The sequence below is a fragment of the Zeugodacus cucurbitae genome, chromosome 2 (genome assembly GCF_028554725.1).
Source record: "Zeugodacus cucurbitae isolate PBARC_wt_2022May chromosome 2, idZeuCucr1.2, whole genome shotgun sequence".
Taxonomy (NCBI): Eukaryota; Metazoa; Arthropoda; class Insecta; order Diptera; family Tephritidae; genus Zeugodacus; species Zeugodacus cucurbitae.
The window spans coordinates 55,262,462-55,289,186 of record NC_071667.1 but is presented as its reverse complement, the minus strand read 5'-3'; the positions used below and the strand labels follow the sequence as shown (position 1 = coordinate 55,289,186).

Sequence of the window (26,725 nt, the reverse complement as noted above, 5' to 3'; positions counted from 1 at the left end):
TTTACTACTGCTGGCAGCTACCTCTGCTACACCCCTTCATGTACCCAGCCTCTCTGAGTCTAATTGCGACCTTTGCCGCATTGCACTAACCTACTACATCCACAGGTGTTAAATAGGGCTCCGCAGAATCTAATAAAAGCTGCTCTCTGGACACGCTCGAGCGGCTTGGTCTTTCCGAGCGCCGTCCACCAGACGACAACTCCATAGAACAGTATTGGTTTAACAATGGTTTCATAGATTTCAAATGATCTTACTGAAACTACTTTTCATTCGCTTTATAAGTTGAAATATTTTTATTTACGACGTTTCTTCATACTGAGCCTCATATTAAACTTGATAACAGCCTAAGTACTAGTCAAATGTAATGTTTCGAAATAAAATTTATCTATATAATTTATCAAACGCATATATTTTCTTATATTTGCACGCATTTTCCACACAATTGAACAATTATACGCGTTTTCCGCGCTACAGCGCTCCTCCGCAACAATCTCAAGATGAATGACTTCCTACCTCTGACTCCACGAGTGCAAACAAAAATTTGGTTAGCAACAAAAGAAAAATCATTCCTATTAATTTGAACTGTTGGAATTTTTCATTACGACACAAATTAAACGACTCGCGAATTCATCCCTTTGAAAAAAGCACACATAGACCCATAAGTACATATATATGTACAATGGCGAGGCAGAGTTAAACCCGGTCCATATGAGTGAGGAAAATTCTTGCTTCTTGGCATACAATAAAAACGAGAACTCACACCAGCAACGCATTTCACCTTTTGTATTCATATGTAAATTCACAAGTACCGCAAATGTAAAATTGTATTATTTCTTGCTTTTCCTCCGCTTCTTCTCTTCTGCTTGCACTATGAGCGCTCAGAGCTCATTTTCTTCATTGAAAGGCGGCTTTGGAGTTAAACAAAAGTCATTGAGCCACGCTGATCCTTCGCTTTGGCTTTGAATAATGTGAAATGTGTCGAACAAATTTAAATAATTCATTTTATAAACTTGAGAAAAAAAAACTGTAAATATGTACCGTTCGCTATTGTTATGCGCTGCTTGCTGTGAGCGATTAAAAAATTCTTAACAATAAGAAAAATAAGTAATTTTCTTACCTATGATTTCTTTCATGAATTATGTGTGTGTTTGGAAGTGAAAATCTAAAGCTTCTCCATTATATGCATGTGCCTTTAAGGATTCTACGTCTTTTTTCGAACTTATGTAAGTTACTTAAGCATATACATATGCATATATATACTTTATTTATACCCACTAAAGCTCTGTTAGCAAATGGTCTCTACATAGGGTGGGGTGTGTGCGACTTTTCCCTGCCTCTAACGATTTTGTTCGTTGTGTTGTTGTTGTTGTTTAACAATCCGCGAATTGCCATAAACATTTTATGTGCCTTTAATGGGGTTAAATGGTTGCCTCGTCTAACCCGCTGTGGGTATGTCAAACGGCCTACTATTATGTGGACTGTACCTTCTCTCACATCCCAATTGTTGTTATTGCTGTAGTGATTTACTTTGATTTTGTATAAATTATATTGTTATTGTTTTGGGACAGTTATCATTTCAGTCGACTTTGAATAGTTGCAAATAACAGTAAATGCTTAAACGACTATTGGTTTGCAATAGGCAAGAGCACGGGCAATTGATGTGATGTAGATTTTCTCTAAATTGTTCGTCAAAGTAATACTCTATTTTGTTTGTTGTTGGTATATTTAGATATTTTATATATGTTTTTGAAGTCCTTAGTATTATATTTGATACATTAGAAGCCGTTTTTTATTAACCCACCACAATAAATTTTGAACAAATTAAACGAATCCGTCAGAAATTCTGATTCATAAAGGCATAAACACTTTGAGATATACAGTACAGACCTAATTGAAAGTTAACCAATTTTAAATTTATAAAATGAGTTTCTCGCTCGTCAGTAGATATCTAATGTACATAATCTAATGTAATAAATCTTGCTAAGAGGTTATCTAATACAACTGAAGGGTTATCTAAGTTGGTCATTAGCAGTTTGTCGATTTGATGAGGAGTGACAGATCGAAAATATCCAGTTTGAGACTCTCAAAGGTGGCTTTCCGGCTTTTACTTTTTTACGATGTGAAGGTTTTGGCAAGAAATCAGTGAGGCATTTGTTCGATTCACTTATAATGCTCTAGAATTGATAGCGTTTCATAGCTCCCATGTACTTGTATTATCTAGTTTTGTAAGATTTCCTTCTAAACATTTGTCATGAAAGAATATGCTCCCTCTCTAGTAATTATTTTTCAGTATCAAGTCGCTGAAGAACTTTGTGTTTTTTCTACTTGAATTCGAATGAGAGCTTTCTTCTGGTCCCTAAATCGATAATTCAATATGTTTAAGATGCAGTATTTATTGTCTTTCATATCAAATTTATTACTACAATGAAATGACGTCAAACTGGAACTTCTTCAGATCTTAAGATCATATGTTGGATGTGGTAGAATATTTGAGTTAAAGAGGTTTCAAGATATCACTCATGTTCAGCCTAAATTTACCATTTATTTCAAAAACTAAACAATTTTCATTCTTAAAGTGTTTGGAAATGGCTCTCACTTGAACGTGAATCCAGATAACTACATAGACTACTGGTAGCGAGTTTAGCATCAGGTAATTTATATCCGTAGAATGTAATACCTTTACAACCTCGTGACTCTCTTTGTTCAATAAATACAAGTATTGTACATAGTTCAAGTACATTTTCGTGCATGTTTTTCCGCAATTTTCTTTTCATTAAATTTAAGAGATAATTCTATTTAGCGTGAACTCGAGCACTCTTGAAATCAGTTTGAAGGACTCTCAAAGCACCACAATTGACAAGCAGTAAGTGCAGCATTGCATAATTCACACATGTTTATACAATGTGGAATTTCGATAAGTGTACCGAAAATATTTCGTCAATCCAAATCAATTTGTATCAAACAACGCAAATTACTTAGGGAAATATTCAGTGTACGACACAAGTGTGTAGTTTTTGGATATTGGCAAATTATTTCCACTAACATATAACGAAGCTAGAAAATGGAACGTTGGTCGGTGGACGAGATTTGTTGAGACGTTGTTTGGAACATCTTAGTTCCATGATTTAAAGATTTAATGAACTTTTCTTCTAAAACAAATTATACCATACAAGGCAACCCTAAAATGCTAGTGTGATATGAACGGGAGTTTTTAATACTTTTTTTATCTTAAGAACGTTATTCTTTAGTAGAATGGTCACATAAAAAAAATCAAACATACTAAGATCTATCTTTCGACGTATGAGTTTAAAGTGACCATTGTCCCAACGGGATTAACGCTGTTAGATTTAAAATCTTATGCTAAGTGTTAAACTGCCTGGAAGAGGCCGAGGTGGAATCATCTCATTAATTTTTTCTGCGAGATCATGCCAAAGATTTCTTGAATCTCACTTTCTTAAAGAACGCGCGAACTAGCGTGACAAATCTCTGCAGATTTGTAGTAGATTCAGGGCACTGCGTCGAGTCTTAATATCTAATCAAGGGCGATGATCCTGACTTCACAACGGACTGTGTCTTATAATCAAAGTGTGTTTCTCTCTGTGGAACAGCCATACAACCTAATCTAAGCTATGGTTAAGATCTTTTTGTGCCTTGGGATATACATACATATATACATTCGAAGAGATCTATCCAAGAACAATAGAATTGGAAATCACGATAATTTTGTGTCGATAACTTTTTTGTGTTAGTTTGACGGAAAAAAATCCCAGTTGAAAAAGGTTCTTTACAGATTTTAAACCTTTGGCAAGCATTCCCTTAAATATACATATTAAATTATGACTAGGTCTACAATAAATTTAGATACTAGTTAGGACTTAGAAACAAGTACTAAGACTGGATCTACTCGAAAATATTATAAATTTGAGAATATGGTTCGAGTCATTATCATACCGAAATGCCAATGAGAGATTGGTAAATTAATATTAAAACCACTATAAATGTATTTAAAAGTACTTAAGACTCTTGAAATAAATTCCTCGAAAAGCTTAAAGCTAATATTACTAGACCATTCAATAGTATTGGAACAAGTAAATATAGGGGCTGACAATATAAGAGCCGGTATAAATGTAATTCCTGATTCCCTGGAGCATAAAATTTTTTGTTGTTGTTTCTAAGTAATCGAATTTCGCAAACAATCACACTAAACTCAAACGTAAGGCTTCATTCGCGATACTAATTTAAAATAAATATACATATATTGATAAATATGTAGATAAGTAAGTAAGGTCTTGAGTATGTACATATGTATGTATGTATCTGTGATTATCAAATATGCAAATTTCAATAATTTTCATAATTTCGCGAAATGAAGAGAGAACATTTTTTTTTTTAATTTGACCCCTCCCCGCGCCACCAGCAGCGTTTTTAATATGCAAACACACGCTACACGAAGCAACGATTATGGTGATTATCCTACGCCTTCGCAAAGTATAGCAACACTTCAAGCAACATGTTGTTGTTCATATATGTTTATATACATGTGTATATGCATGTATCAAGCACTTGGTGCTTGCTTCTGTTCGCAATGTTTAATTTGATGTGTTGAGTGTTGCGCCAATAACTTGTGTTGTTGTTGTTGCTATTGTTGTAGTTATTACCGCTGACATCTCATTGTCGTTATGATTATTACTGCAGCAGCATTGATTGTTTATCATTTTCCAACTTTCGCAAATATTAATTTTCGCATGTTTATATTGCGTGTTTGACACGTGCGCCCAAATGGCGTACGGGCGGGCCAAGGGGATGTGTGAGTGCACGGCCTGTCTTCTTCACTTCAACGGTAGGCAACAGTCATACATGTGTAAGTACTTAGTTGAATGTGTAAAATTAACTTGTGAACATTTGTTTGGAAAGTCGCTGGCGTTGCTTTTGCTCTGCTGCTTGTTTCACTCACATAATGCAATGGCTTGCTTTTGTAATGCCCTGCAGGAAATTTGTGGATATAAATAATGACTTTGATGTCATGTGATGAAGAATACAAAATATTGAATTAAAAGTGATTTAACGAAATTATTGCAAAATTATGAATAGGGATGTTTGATATATCACAAATGGTATATGGGCTTCGTCCGATAGAATTTTTTTTAAATATAAAAATGAAATATTTAGTTCAAACTTTTTATTGCCGTAAAGTACACATGTTATGTGTAATTACTGAAAAGTTTGAAATAGATATAAAAAACTCGTCATTACCGGCGAGCCCACACGAAATAGGAGCGGCGGCGTTGACAACGTAACTCCTAGCAGTGAAGACTCTTTGATTCTTACTCAATAATCAATTTTCGAATTTTTAAAAAGATGTAATTAAAAAATGCTTCGTCAAAGTAAATTATTTCTCGACGACCTGTCTAAAATTTCGTCAGGATCGATTGAGTAGTTCTTGAGAACTCTTGATAAAAGACATTTAAAAAGCATTTGTGAGAAAAACGCGTTTCAAGTTCTGAGGGACAATAAAGCTACTCTGGAGCAGACAACTTTTTCAGATTTTTTTTTTCTTTGATTTTATTACTTGCATCGGCTTAAAATTTAAGGACAATATTCTGGAAGAGAGAATTTAATAATAATAAAAAATTAAATTAGGTCTACAACTTTGCTTCCGCCGTTTTTCTTGTAAATTGAAGTTTTTTTTTTTGTTTAAAAACCGTTACAAATGTCGATGAGCCTCAGCCGCACTTTTCTTGAAATTAAAAAAGAAAAGCAAAATTTCCCGCAAATGTCGATAATTCGGCTCAAAAAATAACATTTTCAGTTGAGAATAAGTTTGGGATGCAAACAGATCTCCACAAATATTTTGTTGGGTTAATGTTGACACAAATGTCCAAGATCAATATAAAAAAATCGATTTAATCGACCAGTTATTGAAACCCTTAATTTTATAGGTATTTAATTCTTAAAATTAATTCTTGCTAAAATTAAAGACAATGTTCAGAAAACATTTTCAAGCATCAGCAATATTATCAAGTTTTTGAGATCCTTAAGTCAAACCACACTAGAACTGCAGACAAGATTTTCCTAAAGCTTTTAAGAAAACTTTACTAGTTAAGTACTTAGATGTCACATTTATAGTTAATAAAAATTTTCGATTTCTCTTTGAAGGAAAATAAGTTAAGCAGTATATTAACTGTCTTTTTATGTAATTATTCTAGAGGATATGCTCAGGTTTGCACTTACAGGACCCAAGTTATTCTAAGTTACTATCTTTTCTTTCACTAGTAGGCTTTTAATGTAAGAAAATGGGTTAGATTGGGTTCAATTACTTAGCGACTAGAGCGACATCACATATTGACTACTAAACTCAGTTCTTTATGAATCTGAAATCTTTCGAAGGTCTGCTCGGGTGCTTTTTTTATTCAATTCAGAAAATTGTACCATCATTATGCTTATCGAAAGCGAAAAGGGAGAAGAAGTCTTCTACTGTTCTACTGTTGGAACTCTGTAAAGAAGGAACGTTTTAAGTGGAAGAAAAAAGTTTAGAAAGTACCAGATTATATGAGTTTGTATCCAAATTTCTCGTTGATTTCAAGTGTATCGTACCACTATGTATTTAAATCTAGAGGTTTTCTCTATTCATACATATAACCTAATCTCTGAATTTTCTATAAGTTAATTAAATATTTTGCTTCAATATATTTTTCAAATCAAAAATGTTGAACCCTTTGAATTTCCTACAGGGCAAACACTTTCCACGCACATTGGCTATGTATATATGCTGTTGCTTTACTATTTTGTAGCATATTTTTGGGGGTTGGCTGCTAGCTACTACAGTCAAGTCGAAAAGTGGTTGGCGCTCCACGGCACGCTAGATCTGTAAGTACAGTTAATGTGCAAAGGAAACGCTGCCTGTTTGTATGTGTGTGTAAGCGTGTAGGCGAGTGAGAATTATTGTATTTAGTTATGTACTGGCTGCGGTACAGTTGCGCTTGCACAAGCAATTCATATTGTTTAAAAAAAATGCAGAATTTTAACTATCATTACAACAACAACACACAGTTAATTAGATTTAATAAGCGTAAGCTTCATAAAACTCAGCCACTTTGTCAGCATGTATTTGAATGCTTTCGATTTCAAGCTCCTAAAGTGATTAGATTTACTCCCACCCACCCACTTACCAAAAGCCAATTTTGAAAAATTACCAAAAAATTACCCTGGTAAATGAAATTGCCTCATTCGCTAATTAATTGCTGGAAAATTGTTGTGCCGCCTTTGTACCGTCGAATGACCCAGTTTTTTGCTGCCGCATTGTGGGTGAACAGCGAGTTTTTTTCTTGAATATTGAATGCTGGTTTTTTGGTTTTGCAGGGGTCGTTGTTGGTTTTTTTCTTTGTTTGCGGTCACTATTGTTGCATTTTTGATTGACAGCGAAATTTCAAAACGACAGATGCAACAATTTTTTTTCGTTACCGTAATAAGTTAAAAATAGAGTTGGACATTAGAAAGCCAATAATTTAAATTGTGCCTTTTGAGGGTGGGTAATCTAAAGTGGCATATACTCGTACATATTTTTGCTCTTTTATATAGAAACTCAGCCATAAATTTGGTATGATTTTATATACAGAAATAAACAGTAGGTTAGGTTAGGTTATATGGTTGTCAAAACGGCGCATCTAGGCCTTTTGGAGGCCCATTGTGACACCACTGGGACTGTGATCCTTCACACTATAGAGTCATCTTTGAACCACCATGTGGTCTTAATAAAGTGAAAAAGTTCACACAATTCGATATGAGCAACTTCTCCCACATCCTCGAGAAAACCGCGTCCAATAGTTGCGACTATTTTCCTATACAGAGCCTTACATCCACATAGAAGGTTTGTAATTGTTTCTTCCTCTTTATATATGATGTCATTGCCATTACTAAATCCAAGCACTCTTTCACTATATTCGATGATATTCTATGCGACTTTAGTGATTTTAAAGCCGCTGGACATATCCGAGAATATGAATTTGTGCTTAGTCGTTACCACTCTTTTTGGCAAAACGAGAAGGCTTTCTTTAATTGCAGTGGTCTCTGCTTGGAAAACACTGCAGTGATCCGGTAACCGGAAAGCGATTCTGGTATCCAGTTCCTGTGAAAATACCCCGCCTCCTACTCGTTTGTCCAGTTTTGAACCGTCTGTATAGATACTTGTCTCTGAATCTTTGTCCACTTTTCCCATTTCCCACTCCTCTCTAGAGGGAAAGGATATGTGTAGGTCCGAGTTTAGATTCATTTCTATAGGATTGCGAAAGCCCGTAATATTCGGTAGAAATGAGAACTTGCCGAGCAACTGGAATGTCCCCTATGGCAGTTTTGCAGTAGCGACAATTTTCTCAGCCTAAGTGCCGATTTCGCCGCCTGTTGTTTGCAGAATAGATCTATAGGCAGTAAATACAGAATCGCATCTAATGCCTGGCTCGGCGTTGTACTGAGAGCTCCACTGATACATATACATGCCGCTCTTTGTAAACTTACCATACGCTTTACTGCGTACTTCTTGTCAATTATTGGCCACCAGACCAATATCCCATATGTCATAATCGGTCTTACCACAGCTGTGTAGAGCCAATGTGATACGCTGGGAGTTAGTCCCCATTTTGGTCCAACCATTCTTTTGCAAGTGTATAGTGCCAAAGCTGCCTTCTTTACCCTGGCATCCAAGTTTGATTTCCATAACAGCTTCCTGTCTAAAATTAGTCCCAGGTAGCTTGCCTTTTCACTTATTGGTAGCGAGGTAAATAAACAGTATGAAATCATAAAATTTGTGAACTGCACTGCTTAAAGCTCTAAGAGCTTTCACATTCAATGAAAGTTCCACTACCGAACTAATCTGATACTATCAAGGCTACCATCAGACTCTCTTCATAGCTGAATCTCTTGAGTCCACGACCTCAGAAGCGTCTACTTAGATTACTATGTACGCTTAAAACAATCGAAAGAATACTATTTCTCAACTGGATATCGGGGATGCACAGTTAATTTTCTCTGCAGACATTTTAACTTTGTCTCATTTATACCTCGATTCAATTACAACAACAAATCTATGGTTATGTGTTCCAGTTCTATATGGTTTGATACCAACTCAATATTTGTTTCTTTTTTATATTACCTACGAAATAAAAATAAAAGTTTATGTCTGTCGCTGTAATTTTACGCCAATAAACAACAATAAACAACAACGAAGACAATAACAGTTATAGGCGGCTGTGACTTAGAGTGCAAATATGGATTAGTCGTGACCCAAACAATTACTGTATACTTTTACGAACATGTTTACTGTATATTATATAATACAAAAAGCCTTATAGGAATTCTCGAGCATGATATTAATGTCCAGAATAATGTGGTAATTTCTAAAAAGAAATGTCCTACAGGGTCACAATTTTCATGTCAATTGGAGCATGCAGTTGTTATGACTGGTTGGGGTAGGCAACCCTCACTCCATCTTTTTTGTGTAGAACTTAACTTATATTGCTCAGTTAAAAGTGAAATTTGTTGTAAATGCAAGTATTTACCTTACTCATGCAGCTGAGCTACACATAAGGCGAGATGGAAAGGTAAAGGTCGAAACGTGTAAAATCGTATACACATGCCGTTGTTAACGTAATGTACAACAATAAAATTGAATGAATACAAATACAATTAGTTAATGGCAGGCTAAATATATTTACATGTGTATTAAACAATAAAAATTGTACAAAAAACCTTATTTCTATTCAATCTATATAAGAGAATATCTGACACGAAAAAGAGACGGTTGAATTTTTCCTCTGAAAATTAAATTATCATCTAATAAAATTTCGAGAAAAAAATAAGTAAATATTAGGATGTCAAATTTCTGCTTTCTTGCTCTTTATTCAATGCTTTATCAAAAGTGTTACAGTGATCGGTTTTAGTTCAAATATTCGCCGTTTCGTTTGATAATCTATTTCCATCTAGACGACAACTTCATAATACCCCCTCGTAGAAGCCCCCTTCTTTTTTGCGAAGAACTCGCACAGCTACTTTTCACAAGCCTCTTTTGAGTTCAACTTTACACCACCAAGGGCGTTCGCCATGGACAGGAATAGGTGGTAATCACTTGGCGCTATGTCCGGGCTATATGGTGGATGCGATAAAACATCCCATCTGAGCTCACGTAGCTTCTGACGAGTCATCAACGAATTTCATCGGCCTGGCGTTGTCCTGGTGGAACACTACACCCTTCCTGTTGACCAATTCTTCTTCGACGTTTCTGGTCGATCGCCTGCTTCAAGCGGTTCAGTTGTTCGCAGTAGATGGTAGAATTAAGCGTCCCGGCTTGGCCACTGTTTGGGACGATTCACCGGCCTTCGACCACGACTGTTTTGCCTTGATATTGTCGTATGTGATCCATTTTTCGTCGCCAATCACCATCTGCTACAAAAACGGGTCGAGTTCGTTCCGTTTCGACAGCATATCGCATGCGTTGATTTGGTCCAGAAGGTTTTTTTGCGTCACCCAAACATCAAGCTTTTTTGTGTATCCTTCTGCAGATGGTTGAAAATGGTTTGGTGACTAACTCCCATCTCCAGGGCGATGTCACGAGATGCCACATGACGATCTAGCTCAAACGGTCTTCCGCCGACGGGCTTATCCATGGTGTCGTTTTCACCCCCTCTAAATCGTCGAAACCATTCCTCCACAGTTCGTAGTAATAGAGTACCATCCTCCAAAACACCATTAATCTGACGAACGTTTCTCTAGCGGATTTGCCTTTAACGAAGGAAAACTTTCGAAATTTCGGCGTTAGTGAATTCCATGTTTACACGTCTATAACTGTTGGACGCAATATGCAAACTAATCATGCTTAGCGTCGTTTTGTAGGTTATGTCCAAACCTTTCAAAGATGTATAGTATTGCCAGATACGAGCTCTGTAGTGCTTTATACATAGCCGCGAAATTAAAAAGACAAAAAGGCAACATATCAGGCAATGACTATCAGACCCTGGAATGTCTAAAATCTCAAATATTCTCGACACCATTTGCGTATAAACGACTTTACTCGGACAAGTTTTAAAATCTGTTCCTCGAAACAAAAAATGAGAGGTATAGGCAAGATTAGATCACAGCGCAGATACTCGGGACAAAAATCACGAAAATTGAATAGTTTAAACAATGGTACTTTGGTACAATTTTATTTTTTGATATTGGAGATTTCATTAAAACAATTTCTAATTTAAAATTAATTTTGATTTTCAAATTATTTTTATGTATAAAAGTGAATAATATGTGGGATGTTATTTATGAATATCGTCTTCATTTCTTTACCAATTCATGGTAAATGTAATGTAAATCTATGCATAACACTTCGCAACTCCAGCTACGTTCAAATGTAGTTCAAGGTTGCAAAACAATAATCAAAAAGACATTGAAAACTCCAGCGACTAAATCGCAGCAGACAGCAACAACAACTTAATGGTATATACAAATATAGTTACTGAAGCATAATACGAAAAAGACAGCAAAAAGAACACACTTCATTGGACTTCGTTAGAAAAGGCGGATAAAAGTTAGAGAAGACAGGTTAGAGGCAATTAATGGGGGTATGGTAGGTAAATATAAATTGGACGAAATTATCGTGAATTTTTTTTATATCATTTTGGTGTTGAAATATTTATTATATTTATTATTTTAATTTATTTGTTTTAATTTTTTTTCATGAGGCAAAGTTTCTATAAAATATGTATATTGTAAGCTTTCTTAAACCTCTTTAGCTTGTTCTACTTCTTTCTCTCTTCTTTATATTATAAATTTTATTAATTTCAAAATTTCAAATAGGTGGCAACCATTGAGATCCTGTTGATTAAATGCAAATATATAAATATTTTTATTTTTTCACACTTTTATTTTTAATCACTTTATCACTTGAATATGTTGTTCGATACGGATTTTAAGCGTTCGGAACTTGATTTAATGATGATAGATTAATTCATAATTCCGAGTTGACCTATTTTTCTGGGCGAGATCAATGGCAAAATCATAAGCAAGAAATAAAATCATTTAGGTCCACTAACCTAACCACCAAAAATTGAGAAACCAAAATGTTGGTGAAGAATACATATTATAAAAACAAGTAAGGAAGGGCTAAGTTCGGTTGTAACCGAACATTTTATAGTCTCGCAATTTATTTATTTAATTTTATTAATATTACACACAATTTGATCCATATATTCGTCATATTCATACAAATATGGTATAAACTCCATTGAAAGTTGGAAATCCTATTATTAGGTATATGAGAGCCAGGAGAACTTATGACTCGATTTCACAAATTTTTCGTACGGAGAAATATTATTGGAAGAAAAATATGTTCTTTGACTTTCTTAAAAATATATGAGAGACTCACCTATATTTTCGGTAAAAAATTTATTAGAAGCACTGAGGTCCTCATGTACGATATATAGGGGCCTTGAAAATTTATGGTCCGATTTCGACGATTTTTCGAAGGGCGATGCCACATTATAAATGTAGTATTTGTGCAAAGTTCTGTTCCGATTTCTTCACTAGTGCTTAATTTATATATTGTAAAGTAAACGATTCAGATCGACCTCATAGTTCGGATATATAGGAAGTAGGCGTGGTTGTGAACCGATTTGGCCTATTTTCCCAACATATTATTGGGATGCAAGGAAAATTTAACAAACCAAATTTCATTGATATTGGTCGAGTATCTTCGGAGATATGGTTTTTAACCCATAAGTGGGCGGAGCCACACCCACTTAAAATTTTGTACACCAATTTGAGTGCAGTTATTCCGTACCTTCTTAATAAGGAAACTTAATCTGTTGTTTTCTTTTTTAGTAGTTTTCAACATAACCTTTGCATGGGAGGTAGGCGTGGTTATAATCCGATTTCCCTCATTTTTGAACTTTATAAGGTAGTACTTAAAAGAAACGACTCTAGAAAGATTGGTTGATATAGCTTCCGCAGTTTACGAGATATGTACAAAAAACTTAGTAGGGGCGGGGCCACGAACACTTCTCCAAAAAAATTACATCCAAATATCGTTTGTGCCAAATTTTACTTTCATAGCTATATTTATGGCTTAGTTATGGCACTTTATATGTTTCAGTTTTCGCCATTTTGTGGGCGTGGCAGTATTTCGTCCAACCTTCCTATGGGGCCAAGAAACACGTGTACCAAGTTTCATCAAGATATCTTAATTTTTACTCAAGTTATCCGTTGCACAGACGGACGGACGGACATTCGGATTTTTACTCGCCTCGTCACTCTGATTATTTTGATATACATATATATAACCCTATATTTAACTCGCTTATTTTTAGGTGTTACAAACAACCGTTATGTGAACAAAACTATTATACTCTCTTAGCAACTTTGAGGCGAGTGTATAAAAAAATAAGTAGTATATTAACCACCCTGTATAAGCTATGACACATACGCACAACGAAACCCCTATTAAATAGCAAAATGATTCACTACTGACACGAAGAACTGTCAAATCACTTAACAGTTATGATTTTTGGCAACCTCTTGTACCACATCGGTTGGCGTCAAGTACCTAGTCAAGTAAAAAAGTCAAGTTCAGACAAATTTGCACTTTCACTCTTTCCTTGAAGGCAGAAACCTGTGAAAAAGCGAAAATGCAAATCCAGGTTTCGGGCACAACACAATACATTCGGTAAATAAATGGTCACAACTGAAATGAAAGAATCCATTGTCATTGAAATAAACACCTTCACACACATTTTGACACCCAAAAAAAAAACGCTCGTTGTTTCTAACACTTGTTAATGTTAATCGTGTAATGATTTCGGCTAGCTGCGACTCATTTGCATTCGTGCGCCCTTTGCGAAACCCAGTGGAGCCAAACAATCACAACTTATTTATGTTTCCACTTGAAACCGTCCCCACTCCCCTTTTGCTGTAACGCAATGTAACACTTCGCTCGCGCTCATTCAAAAACAGCTGACTAATTTAAATGAGCCAAGGCACGACGCGTGGGCGATCGATTGAACAATCGTTGTCATTGCATCTCCTCTCAATACCCCCACAACAAAAGACGCTGAAGCGCTCACTATTGCCTGTTTGATAGTCACACAGTCGACTGTTGTTCGATCGTTTGCCATATGGTCCGGATATTTAATTGCATCACTTGTAAGCGAGTGGCCAAGCCAAGCCATGCTTGTTGCTGCGTCGCACTTGACTGTTGGCAACGAAATGCCGGCTTGCACAATGCCACTTCAGCAATACACACACTGGTACTCGCCTTCCCAGTGTTGACTGTCAATTACTTTTGCTTTTGTTTTCTTCGAATTTGTTTTGACTTTATGTCTGTATGTATGTATATATAAGATCGTTTATACATATTTATAAATGCTAATGATGACTTCGATCGATCGTTGTCGTTGTCGTTTATTTTATTTATTTATTTATTATGTGTAAAAAGTGTGGCAATCTATGACGTCAGTTGTGGTGTGAATGTAGATCAAGTTTATCATTAACTGGCGGCGCTTCGGAATTCGCCAAATATTATATACACACCGCAATTTGCAATGTGGCTGAACAGCTGGCAGCTAGTCTTTGATATTATAGTGATTCATACATATACAGTTGAACTTCCCAAACTCGGATCACCATAATCCATAAAAAACTTCGAGTTATGGAAGGTAATTTATATGGAATTTGACTTCTATTGCTAATTCAAGTTCAAGTTATGGAGAACTTCGAGTTATGGAAGTTTAACTTATATATATAGGCCAAAACCTGGTGGTATCTCGTGGAACTTCCGATTTTCTAAAGTTTCTCTCAAGACAAATTTTTTCACCAGCAAAAGCATTTGCCATAGACAGGAGTAGATAATAATCAGATAGTACAAGGTGGATGCACAAAAACCTCCCAACCAACCTCCATGAGCTTCTGGCTCCTAGTCCTTATGAAATAAATGGTGATCCAAGCAGATGTACTTTTTTCAAAAGCTTTTTTTTTTGAGTCGTGTCAAGCTGTCATGTTGATTTTGTTCAGTATCGTTTGTCATTTCATCATGGAAAGACTTACGCCTAAAGACTTTCTCAAGAGACATCGCTTCTCTCTATGACAAGTTGCAAGAAGATCCGAGGTACGTATTCGAGTCAAATTGTGTTCCGCGTTGTGGCCCATTTCTGGCTCAATAGGTATGTAAACAAACAAAATTGCCGCATTTGGTTTGGTGTGGTTTGTAAGCCGGTGGAATCATTGGTCCATATTTCTTCAAAAATGATGCCGGAGAGAACGTAACCCTCAACGCTAACCGACTATTTGATGGCTGAAATAGAAGCTCGTGATCTCGGCGACATTTGGAGTAGAGTTGAGTAGATAACTTCACGTTTTTTACCAGTCGATTGGCCACCAAGATCGTGTGTGATATCACACCTTTAGACTTTTTCCTCTGTGGTCTAGGGTCTAAAGTCTATGCGGATAATCCTGCTTCGAATCAGAATTAGAGTAAAACATCACTCGTGTCATTCGCCAGTCGAAATACTCGAACGAAAATTGGACACAACGGAGGAATCAGCTGAGACGTAGCCGCGGCCAACATTAGAAAGAAATAATCTTTGAAAAATAAATGCCAAAGAATGTTCTTGCGAATGGTAATAAACATTCCCCATTAAATTTGAATTGTCTGCGTTCTTTCTTTCAAAAAGTGGGGAAGTTCGAAATTGCCTTTTGACGATTACTTCCTTCATACATACCAAGTGTTGACAGTACAGATCCAAATGGAGTGTTTGACCATAGGAGAGAAGCGCCTAAATCACAGAAAGACAATTCGCCGATTTATGCAATATCTTCCTCTAATTAAAAGGCTATTTTTCGACAGTGTCTCGATACGAATCTTAGTTTCCAGCTTTTTATTAGTAACTGGTTTATCAAAATAGACCATTGTGCTGACGTAGGCACCTGTAGTATCACGGTTACTTTTTAAACAGAATTCCTTTACTGGAAGTTCATTTCGATAAATGAATGCCTTGAGGTGCTCTCTACTTTTTAGATCATTTAGTACTTAACGTTTCCTATATATTGAACTCAAGATTTGTAGAAATATTTTACGATTTTTCAACGTTCTGGAGGTTGTGGTCTGCACAGAATGTTTCTCTAGCCATGTAATTTGAGAGCTCGATTGATATCTCTATAAAAATTGTATACCTAAAAAAATTCAAATGAGAATGAATGAGAATTTACTAATATTTTTCACAAATCACAATTTTGAAATAACAACCGGTTAGACCGGTGGAGTCGTAAATTGACATCTCCGAGACGACAGTTAAATATATTTTAGAACTTTGTCTAATAAAATTGTTTGTGGCATAAAATATGGGATATGATCTGACATTTCTCTGGACACTTTTGATATCTTATTATAGTTTATCATACCTCTATAGTGCTCAATGACAGCAGAAGATAAACAATGATTAAACTACCTTAAAATCCGCCACAAAACTTCTTGACGAAAGATTACTGATTAGCGGATCTGAAGAAATTGGCTATCAACTAAAAATATATTTTGTCAGTCAAATACATAAATAATAATAAATAAATATTAAACCTCCAAACCATAAAACGAGTCTAAATTTCTCTCTATCTATAAAATACTATTACTCTCAAGATATCTCCTGGAATTACTTTGGAGAACGTGATAGTGTAAGTGAGAATCTAAGAAAGAGAGTTCTTCAAACAAATATAGATGTAGAACATTTTCGATAAAGCTAAAAATATAGCGTGAGCTCAGCTCCACTCAGCGATCGTTATTTACTGAACTTTGCGGTGAATATTTTCTCTTATTTACTTATTTGAATAGTCGAATATTTCATTTGAATTTGTATAGCCTTGACGCAGGAAAATAACACCATGAACTTCGCCTGTGGAATGTCATGGAAAACAATAGCTATTTGCTAGGTCTATTATACTTATATCTAACTACCCATTTTAAACACTATTTGTTTAGCTGTGTCGCTTTAGAAAATACCTTCTCCTTTGTTGAACAAAACGATTTCCGCAACACATGCGGATTCGTCAGTTACAAGTTTCACGAGTATTTCATTATCATATCCAAGTTTCAATAACATTTCACGAGTTAACGTAATCTCTCTGGAACGTCAAAGGCACGAGCAAGCGTGTACCATACTACACAACTAGAAATATATACATACTACATACGAGGTATTGTCTGGTAAATAAGAACCTGCTGTTTTTTCTTCTTGTTCAAATATTAACACATATAATTTCAAAACAATATATTTGTCAGTGTCACTTTGCTACATTTGAATAACAAAATTTCATATAAAATCTACCGTTGCAATAAATATGTATAAAAAAGGTATACATCCGAAGGCAATATAGTACGTATGCCCTGAGTTTTGTACAATTTAAATTCACTAGCTACAGACTTTACTTAAGAATATAATTTAAATATTTTTAAATAAGATTTAATTAAGTATATTGTCACTTCGTGTCCACTATTTTGTGTATCCAATCGAGATAGGCTGCGATGTCCGTATATACCGCGGGATGGCCGGCCATGCCGCAGCGTGTGAACCCGAAACTCACGACGCCATAGGCGACCCAACGCGAGTGTTTACGATCGAAATACATGAGCGGCGCGCCGCTGTCGCCGGCACAAGTATCCTTGGCGAATTCGCCACCGGCACACACCTGCTTCGGACCCAATTCGATGCCGAATTTCGACAAGATCTTCGTGCAATTCTCGCGCTCCACATATGGTATGCGCAGCTTCAGCTTGATGGGGCTGTGTATGTTGCGAAAGTACTTGTTAACTGGTTGCGGTAAAAGGTAGTACACAAAGAGACAGAGAGAAATAAAGAAAAAGAGAGTTAGAGTGAGAGATGAAAAGGGATAGTGATAGTTAGTCAACTAAGATTATTTGATCTTTCCCTACCATGCTTTACTTACACAAGTCGGTGCGTCCCCAACCGGAGACTGAAAACATTTCGCCTGCCTTATAGGGACTCTCATCACCTTCGCTGGGCAGACAAATTGGCATGATGAAATGCGTAAAGGACACAGCACGTTTCAGCCGTATTATGGCGATATCGTTGAATTTGCTAAACGAATGCTCATTGTATTCGGGATGCACGAATATGCGTTCGTAGCCAATATCCACAGCGGCGTCTGCACAATTCAGATAGTCGGGTTCTTCGATGCAGTCAGGTTCGGTTTTGACATTAAATTCGCCTAAACGCACCAGTTTTCTGAAAGGTAATGCACAAAAACACTGTTATAATAGATTTATGTGAGGTTAAGGATAATAGAGTTGCCACCTCGTTATGAATAGAAACATTACAAAAATACGCAACGACTTGCAAATTTGTATTTTATTGTGGCTTAAACACTAATCAGATTTTTAAAATGCTTATTAATTTATAGAGTTGCCACCTTTTTTATTATTTTTTTTTTTTAAATTACAAATTAAAGCTTGGTCGTTTTGAAATGAAGGGTTTTAAAAAAATATTTAAATTAAAAAAAATTATGTTCGTCGTTGCCACCTGATATTCAAAAAAGATTTTTTTTGAATTTTTTTTTAAGTTCAAATTAAGTTTGTAAAATGTTAATCCAAACTATTATTAACAGAAAATTTGTTTTGAAAATATTATATTGCGAAAGGTTTCTTATTCTTCTCGAGCACTTTTTCAAAACAAGTAATTTTTTCACTCCCCTTTTGGTGTGATCTCTTGAAGTTTAAATTTATTTTCTATATCTACGGTTTTTGAACCGTTATGAGTGAATTCTTGAGTCTTGTTGCATATATTTTCTCAAGTTAATGTATTTCACTACTTTCAAACAGTTCTTTAAGATATAGGAATGACTAGGTGACACTGACTTATGACAGCTGACAGCAGATATAACGAATGAACCAATATAACACACGTAAAACTCTTTCTCACTTTCGAAATTCCGTTATATTTTAGCTAACAAGAGCTCTGTAACTTTTAATTTTTCAAAATATTGTCCTTTCACCACAAACTTACAATCCTCTCTTCTCGCGCACACCCTCACCACGCACACAATGCGCCGCCGTCAGAATATGACGATCATCGATAAGCGCGCCACTGCAACCGAAATCATCTGCAAATGAAATGGAGTTGAAAATCACTTTAGCATATCACACACAAATCACTTATACGCATGAAACGCATGAAATCAAATCATACTTGAGTTGTACACCAACAACGCCAGCCAAGGAAACTCATCGAGTTCGGCGATTTCGCCGCCATAAATGCGATTTGTCACCTGTTTGCCGCATTCGTTGCGCAAATTGAAACTCTCGCCTGCGTCCACAGTCTGTATGCGACGTTTCAGTTTCTTACGTTTGAATTGCGCGGTCACATTTTCAAAACGGCGATATTCGAATTTCGAAAACTTCAGCGAAGGATATAGATAGTCCTGTCCGTTAGCGGGACAACAGACCAACGGCTCCGGTTTGTTCGCGTCTTTTTCGTTACACGAGCACTGCACTTTCTTGAGGAAATTCACTTTTTCGGCGGATATGTTTGGCACGCTGCGCGCCTGCAGGTAGGCCGAACAATTGCCCACGGCCAAACAAACACCCACTTTTTCCTCATTCGGTATATCACAATTCAACGGCGCTGAGGTTGGGATGTTTTTACTTGCGTCATTGACTACCGCGGGGTCAAGCAATGGAACGTCTGTATGCGCGCGCGCCTTCAACACGACTGCGAGCGACAATGTGACGAGCAAACAGTGGAAGTGCATTGTCGATTTGCGATTTTGCTGTTTCGGAATTTCGAAAATGTGCGCCACTCATACGTAAACACCGGCGACCCAGTTGTCGGCGCGACACTGCAGAGCGCCAAATGAAGTCACGTTTGAAAACCACGATTTTTTTTTGCTGTGTGCACGTTGGTCGTCTGCCGTCGTCTGTTGCTCCGTTGTGTTGTGTGGTGTTACTAATGCGAGGCGCGCGACTTGAATGGGCGACGCGCGGTGATAACTCAAATTTTGCCAATTCAATTGAATTTCGTATAACGTTTCGGTTATCCGCTCCAAGCACGGCCACGATCACACCAGCTCGACGTACCGCTCAGCTGTGAACTTAAATAGCAACCGCTGCGCAAGCGAGAGTGTACGAAAAACGCTGTCAAGTCGTGCGTTGGCAGCGCCTATATGCGCAAGATATTTTGTACAAATAACAGTTTATTTAAGCTTGTTTCTTTGCGCCGTCACAACGTCCATGTCGCGCCTACAACGTCGAAAAAACAAGTCAAAATTTGGTGCCCCGACAGCCGTGTTTTTTTTTGCTTAATTTAATAAACAAATTAATATGCGGTAAAGTAGTCGAAATAGTCGTAAAATAATTAGTCCATCAGCTGTGCCATGATGTGACACCCTTATCTGTGTCTCAATTAATGCGAAACCCAAGCCAAGCGTCCATGTCCAAAAACCAGATCTTCAAGCTGATGCTGCGGTCATTTACACTTTATGTTTACCTTTTTATTCATCAACCACATCGGCGGTGGCGCCGTCGCTTCGTCGCTTTGAAAAGGGGAAAAATTATGCCATGACGTAACGTTAAGCTCTCGAATGCGCTGCGCGTACACTTCATGGTCGCCAAGCACCGCACTGGAAGCCGGTTCCGCGCACAATAACAACATGTGTTGGCTTAAACAGCTGACAGCTGTTGCGGTTTCACTTTCATTTAAGTCATAATTAAGTTGACCTGTGAATACTTCGCTTTTGCTGCATACTTTTAGGCTCCCAAGTCAGCTTTAAGCTTTGAGATTTTAAGTATTAAGAGGCTCATCGTATCGTCTTAAACTGATTCACAACGGGCGTCGAATACTTTGCTGAGCCCATATAATGCTAGATAACTTGGATTCGTAAAAATTTTGAATGGCGGCGAATCGAACAAGCAACTGGTCTAATATCATATAGACTGGTATAAACGAAGAGATGTAAAACAGAAAACGGTTAGATCACATTAATGAATTACCGATTTACTGTGTTGCATTAAAATCACCTCGATAATTTGGATCTGGCTTCCAAGTGTATAGAAGAATAGAGTAACTAAACGAACGAGCAGAGTTGTAACGATTCGAAGCCGGCCAATTAAACTTACACTACCCCTAGAAACTCGGTCCGAACTTTACGAACTGACGTATGAAAAGACTTGATACCTAAATAGGTCGATTTCTTAAAGTTTCAAGAAGAACCGTCGTTTTCGAGCCAAATTCTGTTTAGCGATGAGGCCCATTCCTGGCTCAATGGATATGTAAACAAGCAAAATTGCCGCATTTTGGACGAAGAGCAATCTGAAGAGATTCAAGTGATGTCATTTCATCAAAAAAAAACAATACAACGATGGAATCATCGGCCCATATTTCTTCAAAATTGATATTGGTGAGTACGTAACCGTCAATAGCGACCGTTATCGAGCTTAAAACTTACCGATCCAAACAGGGTTAGATCGTCGAAAGCATGCAATGAGTCCCCGCATGACACTAACCACCTTTTCGCATGCCCAACGAACCCTACTCATCTAAAACCCCTTTCCCTTTGGTCCAACCCTGTCGAAACAGCACGTTTCCAGGGCCTCCAGTTAGATGACCTCGACGAAACTAGATTTATGCTTTCCTTTCCGGCAGGGATAGATAATCGTTACTACAACAACAGCAACAACCGTTATCGGGCCATGATAACCGACTATTTGATAGCTGAAATTAAAGATCGTGATCTCGACGGCATTTGGTTTTATCAAGACGGCGCCACTTACCACACATCGCATCAATTAATAGATTTATTAAGAGAACACTTCGGTGAGCAGATAATTTCACTTTTTGGGCCGTCCGATTGGCCATCAAGATCGCGTGATATTACACCGTTAGACTTTTTTCGTGTGGATATGTAAATCCTAAAAACTATGCGCTTCGATTCCGGCCTGGGAGCAAAACATCACGCTTGTCGCAGTCGAAATGCTCGAACGAGTAATAGAAAATTGCACTCAACGGATGAACCATCTGATTTGAAAGAGATAATCTTTAAAATATAAATGCCAAATTATGTACTTTCGAATGATAATAAACATGCCCCATTAAATTTGAATTATCTGTGTTTTTTCTTTAAAAAAGTAGGGAACCTCGAAATGGATCACCCTTTAGTTATAACTTTATACATATATCCATGTCAAGATTCAATCTGTACCCAACTATTTTTCTTTAATTCAGAGTATATTTAGTGAGTACTAGTTAAATTTAGACTACTTTAAACTTTTCTGCTATCTCTAAATGAACCTCTCTTGCTCACTAAAATGCAATAGAAAAAAGTCTCCTGCACCATTAATGTTTTTCAATCATATACCACAAATGAGTATTTCTGCTCGAGGGGAACCATTAAATACAAAACTAATCTGTCGTTTGACAAAAAGAAGTACTTAAAAATTAGTTGGCGTGCGAGGTCTATGCCTTACTAATGAACGGGAAACCCGCAAACGGAAATGTACCGCTGTGCTACGCATGCAAAGGTCAACTGTTCGCTGACTGTTTTGCTTAGAAAACCACAAGTTTAGCAGACAAATTAATATTCAATTCCAATTGACTGTCAATACAAGCATTTACTGTATCGTCAAGTCATGTTAGAAGTGAAGAATAAATTGTAATATGCAAATAAATACCTACCATACCATATACATATGTCATCAAACAGGAACGAAGCAAACCAGTTCGAATGCAAGGGAATTCACAATATTTCTGTTTTTTGCTGCAAAAATATTTATTTTTCCAATTTGGTGTAATCTACTTTTCATTGTTTCTAAAAACCGGACATTATGCTTAAATAAATTTTATTTATGTATATTAATTGATCACATTTGAAGTTTTTTATTATTCTCGTTCTTTGTTAAAAGTATTATATGAAAGCGAAATATCTGAAATTTTAGGTTGCTCTTTCCAATAGTAATGTAGATCGGTCAATAACTATTTGAGTTACTACACGAACAGTTGTTAAAAATACAGCTTCGAGATGTTCTCAATATTCGAGCTTGTTTTGCTCTCATTAGTACACGCGCAGAATACTATATTTTCAGTATATCGAAAAGAAATATAATTTTGGAAAATTGTATATGAACCTCCCGCCTTTTTTTATACTTCCCGTTTTTCTTCAGGTCGTAAATATGGCCACCATATAAAGACTCTTGAGCTAAAGTTCTCTTCAAGCTTATAGAAATTTGCGACCTCTTTTTCAATGGCTTTTTACGACCATGCCCACAAAATTTATTAGAGATTGAGCAAGAAATCCTGGCTGCTCCCTTTGTAGCATTAATTCCTTGGAGTTGTACATTTCATTGTGCTGTGATGAAATGTCTTAGAAAACTAATTAAAACTAGTAAGGCTAAGTTCGGGTGTAGCCGAACATTTTATACTCTCGCAATTTATTTATTTAACTTTATTTATATTATGTTATATAGTAGTATTAAGTCCATTGAAAGTTGGAAATCATAATATTAGGTTAGAAGCACCGAGGCCCTCATGTTCGATATATGGAGCCTTGAAAACCTATGGCCCTATTTCGGCGATTTTTAGAAAGAAGCTGTCACACTATAAATGCAGTATTTATGCAAAGTTCCGTTCCGATATCTTCACTAGTGCTTACTTTATATATTGTAAAGTAAACGATTCAGATCGACTTCAAAGTTCTGGTATATACAAAGTAGGCATGGTTGTGAAGCGATTTGGCCTATTTTCACAACATATTATCGGGATGTAAGGAAACTATTACAAACCAAGTTTCATTGGAATCGGTCGAGTAGTTCCTGAGATATGGTTTTTGACCCATAAGTGGGCGACGCCACGCCCATTTTCCATTTTGTAAAAAAATCTGAGTGCAGCTTTCATCTGCCATTTTAGTGTTTCTGACGTATTCCGTTAGTGAGTTAACCCACTTTTAGTAATTTTCAACCTAACTTTTGTATGAGAGGTGGGCGTGGTTATGATCCGATTTCTTTCATTTTTGGACTGTATTAGGAAGTGGCTAAAAAACACGACTGCAGATTTATATAGCTCTATTGGTTTGCGAGATATGTACAAAAAACTTAGTAGGGGGCGGGGCCACGCCCACTTCCCCAAAAAAATTACATCCAAATATGCCCCTTCATAGTGCGATCCTTCATACCAAATTTTATTTCCATAGCTTTATTTATGGCTTAGTTATGGCACTTTATGTGTTTTCGGTTTTCGCCATTTTGTGGGCGTGGCAGTGGTCCGATTTTGAAAAACCTTCCTATGGTGCCAAGAAATAAGTGTGCCAAGTTTCATCATGATATCTTAATTTTTACTCAAGTTACAGCTTGCACAGACGGACGGACGGACGGACGGACAGACAGACATTCGAATTTGAACTCCACTCTTCACCCTGATCACTTTGGTATATATAACCCTATATCTAACTCGTTTAGTTTTGGGTGTTACAAACAACCGTTATGTGAACAAAACTATAATACTCTCTTTAGCAACATTTGTTGCGAGAGTATAAATATATGATAGGTATAGCGATTTTATAATAGGATTAGAGGATTATATATATATATATATATATTTGGCGTAGGAACCGCTTTAAGCGATTATAGCCGAATCCACCAGAGTGCGCCACTCATTCCTCCTTTTTGCTTTTTGGCGCCAACTGGAAACACCAAGTGAAGCCAGGTCACTTTGCACTTGGTCTTTCCACCGGAGTGGAGGTCGTCCTCTTCCGCGGCTTCCTGCAGCGGGTACTGCATCGAATACTTTTAGAGCTGGAGTGTTTTCTTCCATCCGTACAACATGACCTAGCCAGCGTAGCCGCTGTCTTTTTATTCGCTGAACTATGTCAATGTCGTCGTATAAATCGTACAGCTCATCGTTCCATCGTCTGCGGTATTCGCCGTTGCCAATGTTTAGAGGACCATAAATCTTGCGCAAAACCTTTCTCTCGAAAACCCCAAGAGTCGTCTCATCGGATGTTGTCATCGTCCACGCTTCAGCGCCATACATCAGGACGGGAATAATGAGCGACTTATAGAGTTTGATTTTGGTTCGTCGAGAGAGGACTTTACTTTTCAATTGCCTACTCAGTCCAAAGTAGCACCTGTTGGCAAGAGTGATTCTGCGTTGGATTTCAAGGCTGACATTGTTGGTGTTGTTAATGCTGGTTCCCAGATAAACGAAATTATCTACAACTTTAAAGTTATGACTGTCAACAGTGACGTGGGAGCCAAGACGCGAGTGCGCTGACTGTTTGTTTGATGACAGGAGATATTTCGTCTTGTCCTCATTCACCACCAGACCCATACGCTTCGCTTCTTTATCTAGTCTGGAAAACGCAGAACAAACGGCGCGGTTGTTGCTTCCGATTAGAGGATTAAAGGAATGAAAATCGAACGTCCAGGATAGCTAACAGTGTTTTTACGATAAAGGCCCAAGACATTGGTAGGAATTCATGGTCTCAACCAATTGCATATTTCTTCGCCCATAATTCTTATAAAAGAGAAGTTATAGAGAAACTTCAAGGACTAAGTCTTCACGCTTGTCAATTTTGCGATCATGGCGATATGTTTAATAAGACATAATAAATCAAAAATGTTATGGAACTGATGATTTCGCAAATCGTAACGCTTTAATGGATTTTCGAAACATTAATTATATTTCCACACCAAGTACGCAAGCTAAGTTACGCAATAGTTGCTCACAGTCACCCGAAAGCTGCATCTGTTTTCTTTTTAATGCAAAGATATGGAAATAACAATTATTGTGTAACTTGCAAAAATATTATTGCTAAAAAATAGAATTTCTAAAATAAGTTATCTATCGGGTCTAAAAATTTCTGAAATATCAGATTGTTTGAAACACTGAACCACAATCCTTCCTCTAGGATTCATGATGCCTTTATGACCATTCGTCATTTAGGATATAAAGGGCAAAGTTCACTTAAAGGTGTAGTTGTTAATAATTCTTAGTAAACATAAGAAAAAGAAGGAGTGCCTTTTGTTGCAACTGTTGAAGATGCTAGGTTGGTTCAATAGGTACAGAATTTCCCATAATAACCTCCAAGGCAACGGGACATTCATCGAAGCTGCAGAGTAATTCAGGTGGTCAAGAGACTCTTTTGGACAATATTCCTAGAAAACCTTGACTATAACCGTTCAGTTAGAACGTCAGGAAAAAGGCGAATAGAAATAATTCAGAATGATAAAATCATCATTTGGAACTATATAAGTATATTGGGAAAAAATTCTCTAAGAAACAGTGGGTAGTAGGTAGAAGTTCTGAAAATCGCTGCTTTGAACGGAGAGAGTGTACTATTCTAAAAATTAGAATTTTTGCAAACTAAGAACTGTCAGAGAAACATCCAGCCATTCCGGCGTTAGGAGAAAGAAAGGGTTATGTAGGTTTCATAATTTCAAATAAAAAAAAAATTTGTCTTATTAAATAGTGCAATATGTTTAGAATTATATCCAAAAATATCAAATCAATCCGTGTATTATTTTAAGAGATATACCCTTTGGAAGTTCCACCCATCAGACCACGTCAGATTCAATTTAAAACTTTAAATGTTTTTATCTTTAAACTCAACCTTTCAAGTCGGTGGACACGATTTCTCGATCTGAATATTGAAATACAATATATTTATTTGAAATAAAATATATCTATGTATGTAGTTAATGAAA

General features: G+C 36.7%; 1 protein-coding gene across 1 annotated transcript; it reads right to left on the bottom strand.

The window, feature by feature from the left end:
* Positions 1-17,273: 17,273 nt before the first annotated feature.
* LOC105209452 (CLIP domain-containing serine protease B8) lies at positions 17,274-20,665 on the bottom strand. The gene is made up of 4 exons (XM_011179862.3): positions 19,224-20,665; positions 19,041-19,137; positions 17,965-18,263; positions 17,274-17,828 (listed from the first exon to the last, which is right to left on the bottom strand). The coding sequence occupies exons 1-4, from the start codon at positions 19,783-19,785 to the stop codon at positions 17,497-17,499; spliced, it is 1,290 nt and encodes a 429-aa protein (XP_011178164.2). The 5' UTR covers positions 19,786-20,665; the 3' UTR covers positions 17,274-17,496.
* Positions 20,666-26,725: the final 6,060 nt, after the last annotated feature.

Excerpts from the sequence above, each read along its gene's own strand:
- LOC105209452 (XM_011179862.3), bottom strand. The coding sequence starts at position 19,785 with ATGCACTTCCACTGTTTGCTCGTCACATTGTCGCTCGCAGTCGTGTTG. Across the intron at positions 18,264-19,040 it reads GTGCGCGAGAAGAGAGGATT|AAAACTGGTGCGTTTAGGCG; the intron begins GTAAGTTTGTGG and ends ATTACCTTTCAG. Across the intron at positions 17,829-17,964 it reads TTGGGGACGCACCGACTTGT|TTAACAAGTACTTTCGCAAC; the intron begins GTAAGTAAAGCA and ends TACCGCAACCAG.